The 6219-nt window shown below is 35.9% G+C and overlaps 1 protein-coding gene across 1 annotated transcript in view; it reads left to right on the top strand.

Moving 5' to 3' along the window:
* The first annotated feature begins 5320 nt into the window (after positions 1–5320).
* Positions 5321–6219, top strand: part of LOC118364283 (nucleolar GTP-binding protein 2-like) — a 30236-nt gene continuing 29337 nt past the window's right edge. Inside the window, exons 1-2 of the mRNA XM_052489380.1 lie at positions 5321–5521; positions 5985–6075. Of these exons, the coding sequence (XP_052345340.1) occupies positions 5458–5521; positions 5985–6075 (155 nt within the window). The 5' untranslated portion in view covers positions 5321–5457. The remainder of the gene's footprint in view (positions 5522–5984; positions 6076–6219) is intronic.

Here is a 6219-nt window from a genome sequence, read left to right as displayed (position 1 = left end):
CCGCTCATAAATATCCCTGTATCTATGAATAAACAGAATATTCCTCATTTAAATATATGGGTTATAAATGGAATAGTAACTGAAATATGAACTCTGACTGTATGCCTATAATTAGGCTGTTGAGTAATATACACTGAACGAAACATGTAAAGTGTTGGTCCCATGTTTCATGAGCTGAAATAAAAGATCCCAGAAATGTTCCATGCGCACAAAAAGCTAATTTATCTCAAATGTTGTGCACACATTTGTTTACATCCCTGTTAGTGAGCATTTCTATTTTGCCAAGATAATTCATCCACCAGACAGGTGTGGCATATCAAGAAGCTGATTAAACAGCATGATCATTACACAGATGCACCTTGTGCTGGGGAAAAGAAAAGGCCACTTTAAAATGTGCAGTTTTGTCACACAACCCAATGCCACATACTGTATCTTGTAAGTTTTGAGGGAGTGTGCAATTGGAATGCTGACTGCAGGAATGTCCACCAGAGCTGTTGCCAAATAATTGTATGTTAATTGCTCTACCATGAACTGCCCCCAACATCGTTTTAGAGCATTTGGCAGTACGTCCAACCGGCTTCACAACCGCAGACCACGTGTGACCACGCCAAATCCATAGATTAGGGCCTAATACGTTTTCTTCAGTTGACTGATTTCCTTAAATGAACTGTAACTCAGTCAAATCTTAAATTTGTTTGCATGTTGCATTTATATTTCTGTTCAGTAAAGATTACTAATGCATTAATTCTATCGATGTAAGACATTATTCTGGTAAGCACAACTTTATTTAGTCTTCTGTGGGAACAAGTTATGATAGAAGAGAAGCTACTGTACATGTATCAAACTATAGTTGACAAACAAATGGCCTACCAAATGTCGGAAATTATAATGTGGCCTAGCAAATGTTGGAAATTATAAGCAGGAAGTTGTCTAAATTAGGGGTAAAAGTAGCCAGTAGTAAATTATAGTAAATTCATTATAGCAGGCAAAATTATTATGTTGGATTGAACTGCGCAGGTAACCTGCTTTTTGAAGTGATTTGTTTGACAATCAGATGAAAACATCATCGCACAACATCCATGTGAAACTGAGCCTGTGCAGACTGCAATAACAACAGTAAACAGGATAAGATGTTTACATGCAACAGTATCCTGTTTTAGATCAGCATATCCCAGGCATCTTATCCCGGTTCTTCATAACCGGGATACAAGCTTTTTCGAAGTGATTGTAAACGAGATATGAGGCTTATACAGTATGTATCAACTCAAAAACAGAATACTTGAGTATCCCGAATAATAACGGGATATTGGTGTGCATGTAAATGTGGACACTGACAACACGTTTCTGGCGGCCGTCATCCATCACACACAGGTGTAGCATGCTAGATAACTAATTAGCACAGGTGGTCCCTCTGACTTCTGTAAATACATGCTGTAACATGGATATATTGCTGTGTGGGAACAGTAACCCCCGCATAGCCGCGGGAAGTAGGGGTGCTGAGGGCGCTACAGCAACCCCTGAAAAAAATCTGAATTAAAAAATAGAATTTTTCATGAAAGTAGTGCACTGCGCTTTTAATAGTCCTTTTATTAGCGGAACAATATGGCTGTGGGTTAAGGGTTATGGCTAAGGTAAGGGTGGAAAAGTCCTAATGATCCTGGATAGCACTGACCCTTACTTGAGCATCACATGGTCAGAGAGGAAGAGGTGAAGTGAGAGATTTCATGCAGCATTCAAAACAACTGGGAACTCTAGGTAAAAACTAGCTCCGACTGGGAAAAATAGTTTTGAAAGGCATCCAACTTGGAATTCCATGTCGAAAACTGCCATCTTTCGAGAGCTCCAGATCAGTGTTCTGGTACATGTATTGTCGATCTGACCCTTTTGGTCACTTTTTTTGTCTTATTATGTCAATGTTAACAACATTGTTACTATTATTATTAACAACATTTATGGGTACAATTCTAAACTTGAAAATGATCAGTTACTTGAATCTTTGGAAAGCATATTCTCCATTGGCTAACCAAGTTCACTAATGCTTGACTTATAGTAAATATTTCTCAGAATAATTTAATTGATAGATGGCCTCCGGGACAGTCCACTTCTATGAATACAAGTTTGAGGCAGTTTATGGAAAGGTTTGATATTATATATATTTGGAGAGTGAAGTTTCTTTATGACCAGTCTTTCACTTGGAGTAATAATATATTTTTGGCTGGTGTCTAAATGTTTTGATAAACAGGGTATTTCGGTTAACATCCTTGCCACTCCCCTTACTGATCATAGAGCTATTTATATTGACATTAAACTTTTTATTTCTGATAATGGCCTTGGCAGAAAATCCTACTGGAAGCTCTATATTAAAACATGAGTTGGTCAAGATGGAGAACTTCTGGAACAAAGCTATACATTACAATTCATACAGTAATAATTGGAAACGTTTTAAATGAGTTTGGAAAATATGGGAATATTTTTGCCAAGACGAGGAGAGCTGAAGAAGAAAGTGTAATTACAAAGATCACCTCTCTTGTTCAAAAGCCTGTTGAAAGTCTCTCAGAGGAGGACAAATCTGTTCTGTATGAGCTACACCACAAGTTGGATGATATGTATAAACTGAAAGCAGAGGGAGCCTTTGTCAGATCTAGGAAGAAGTGGCTAGAGGAGGGTGAACAAAATTAATCTTTTTTTTTCAGGTTAGAAAAATACTACTCTAAAAATAACACAATTCAACAATTAAATACTAATGTTCTCATCACAAATCATCCCAAATTAATCTCTAACTTTAGTTATAGTTCTAAGTATTGTTGATGTTACCTCAACTCTTTTTTTTACTCTCTGGGGGATGTGAAATCAATTGGGGAGGCTGAGAGGGAACAGTGTGATGACCCTATTATAGTTGAAGAGATCATATATTCTATTGAACACCTTAAAAATAATATGTCTCCTGAGACTGATGGTATATCTGCTGAGTTTTCCAAAACATTTTCTCAACATTTAGCCCCATTTCTGTTGGAGGTCTTTTCTGAAAGCATTGCAAATAATGTTCTCCCTCCCAGTTTGACTCAAGGTCTGATTACATGAATCCCTAAGCCCAAGAAATGCTTGCTTCTCCTCGATAATTGGCATCCAATCTGTCTGCTCAATAACAACTACAAAATATTAGCCTCTATATTTGAAAAAAGAATGAAGGCAGTATTGGACTCAATTATAGAAGAAACCCAACCTGGCTTCATGAGGAATATACATATAATCTAATAATATCCGACTGGTGTTAGCCTTATTGACTATTCTGATCTAATCTTTGAAGATAGTTTTATTGTCTTCTTAGACTTGTATAAAGCCTTCGATACAGTGGAACATAAGTTTATATTTCTCTCCCTTGAGAAATTTGGTTTTGGGGAATTATTTTGTAGTACTATTAAAACTCTTAATATGAATGGCAACAGTTCCATTAAATTAAAGCATGGCACTTCTCCCAGATTTGATTTGAAAAGAGGAATTAGGCAAGGTTGCCCAATTTCACCTTACATTTCCCTGCTTGCAACCCAACTTCTTAGAAGTTTTGTTAAATCCAGCGACATAAAAGGGATCTCTGTTGCTGACAGAGATATTATCACAAGTCAGCTTGCAGAGGACATCACCTTCTTTTTCAAAGATGCTGACCAGATTTCTAGAGCAGTCGATAAATATTTTTTCCAAAGCATCTGGTATTTGCCCAATCTTTAATAAGTGGGAATTGTTTGTTGTTAACGACTGTGTGATGCCCTCTATATGCAATATTACAGTAAATAAAAAAGTAACATACCTTGGGATTAACATTTCTAAGGATCAACAGGAAAGATGCTCATTAAATGTCATATTATAGAAAAAAACTAAAAGAAGTTGAACCATTGGTTGCAAAATGATTTATCCTTGAAAGGTTGAGTATTGCTTTCTAAAGCTGAAGGTATCTCCAGACTTACCTATGCAGCTCAGTCCCTACATCTTGACAACAAAATAGGTAAAGCAGTTGCTTTTCAACTTCATCTGGAAAAATCGTAAACATTATATTAGAAAATCTTTCGTTTTGAACACATATGAATATGGTGGTCTGAATTTTTTTGATTTTCCTACTTTGAATAATACTTTTAAGATAAATTGGACTAAACATTTCTAAAAGAATCCTAATTTAATTTGGAATTTCATCCCTCATTACATCTTCTCCCGTTTTGGTGGCTTCAATTGTATGTTACTTTGATAAGATTCCTTCAAAATGATCTGCTTTTCATAGACAAGTATTCTTAGCGTGATCATTAATATATAAACATCATTATTTTCCCCGCATAGGTATTTCATTTGGATGGATATTTTGTATAGAAACAAGTCTTTATTTTTATAGAACAGGTAAGTCTTTAAAAATAAGTAAAAAATGCTGGTAAGTCAACTTTTTAATGCAGAAAGATTGTTACTTAATCATGACAAATGTTTATCTCGTTACAATATTCCTGTTACACATAGAGAGTTTGCCATAGTTTTTGATGCTATTCCATCTGGAACTCTCATGTTGTTTAGAGGTGTAACCAGACCTCACCTTCTTGAACTACCCTTGCTTAATCCAGTTGACTCTCCAATAGGAATAATGTGTTTCTCTTTGCTCCCTCAGAACAACAGATCTATACGTGCTTTATTTCAAAGGTATATTGTATCCATTCCTTATGTCACATCTTACTAGAATACATTTGTCAATAATAGCTGTTGTAAAAAAAAGTCTGGTTATTACCACACATACCTGCTTGTTAGTATTAACCTGCTAATCATTATTTGAAGAAACTCAAAAAATACATGAACATGAACTGTACTTTTTGTGTTGAGCATCCAGAAACGTACATTTATTTTGGCATTGTTTACATGTAAATAAATGATTTGTTTGGATGTATGTTTGTAGTTTTATAATTGTTAATATTCTTGATGACTTTTGTTTTTTTATGGGAGAGTGCGTGCTCGGGTTTCCTTAACTATAATAGGGATAAAGAAACATAATTTTACCTCGTAAAATCGAAATGTGCAAATGTAAAATTCATATTCATGAATGGAAATTCATGAATAAAAAAAAAACACTCTTCCGTGTTGTCTATAAGGAATTAGAACAGTACATTCTACATTCTTCTAATAAGAAAGCTGCTAATGAACTAATCTTCTAATCTGTAATTTGTTGTACCCCCTAGCATATGTTATCATTGTCTGTTTGTATACTTATTGTATGTATGTATACTGGTTTGCCTGCAATAAAACAATTTTTAAAAAGACAAAAAAAATACACGTACTGTCGCTCTCTGATGACATATTTCCGGAATGTGCGGGACGCTACGTTAAAACACGTGGTTCGGGTACTAAGAAGAAGTTGAAGATATCACTTTACATTTTGAGTGTTTTCGCTTATTATTCATCGTCTACCTGTGTGTCAGATAACCTGCCAAGATGGTGAAGCCACGGTTCAAGGGGAAAAGCACGATAAACACCTCGGCGGCCAGCAGTAATCCTGGTAAGTTACAGTTCTTGCGCGATGTATCGTTACTGTTTGTTTACAGCTAATGTTAGCTAGCTAACGTTAGTTGGCTAAGCCGATAGACTTTCTCTCTGAAAATACGAAATGGACAGATCCAACCTTACCTAACTAACGTTATCTATGCAGAAACATTTGGTCCATATGTGACATTCGTGTTAGCTACAAATTGAAAAGTATACAATATGTTTGGCACTGACATAATGAGTTCGCTACAGTAACTACCTAATTTAGCTACACATTATGTCTAACGTTATGCCAAAAACACAACATAACTTTCATAACAACATTGAGAACTACACGTTATATGGATTTCCAATATTGTTCTGACACTGACAATTAATTAACCCTAAATACCACCACCTATAATCTCCAACACTGTGTGTGACATGCAATTGCTATATCACCGTAACTTGACCTTATTACTTACTACCTTTTACAGACCGACCCAAGACTCCTGCAGGTTCAGGCAACAGCATGAGGGACCGAGCAACTGTCAGGCGTCTGAATATGTACAGACAAAAGCAGAGATGGTAAATGATGGGTGGGGGAAAAATGTGACACTTCCCCTGTGACTTACACTAGCATTATAGGAAATAGTTAATATGTAATGCTCAGGTCAGGGGTTGACACATTACCCAGAGAGCACACTAGTTCCTGGTATTCCAAAGTTAGTT

The sequence above is a fragment of the Oncorhynchus keta genome, chromosome 31 (genome assembly GCF_023373465.1).
Source record: "Oncorhynchus keta strain PuntledgeMale-10-30-2019 chromosome 31, Oket_V2, whole genome shotgun sequence".
NCBI classification, from domain to species: Eukaryota; Metazoa; Chordata; class Actinopteri; order Salmoniformes; family Salmonidae; genus Oncorhynchus; species Oncorhynchus keta.
Note: the sequence above shows the minus strand (reverse complement) of the source record. Positions and strands in the feature narration are given on the sequence as shown.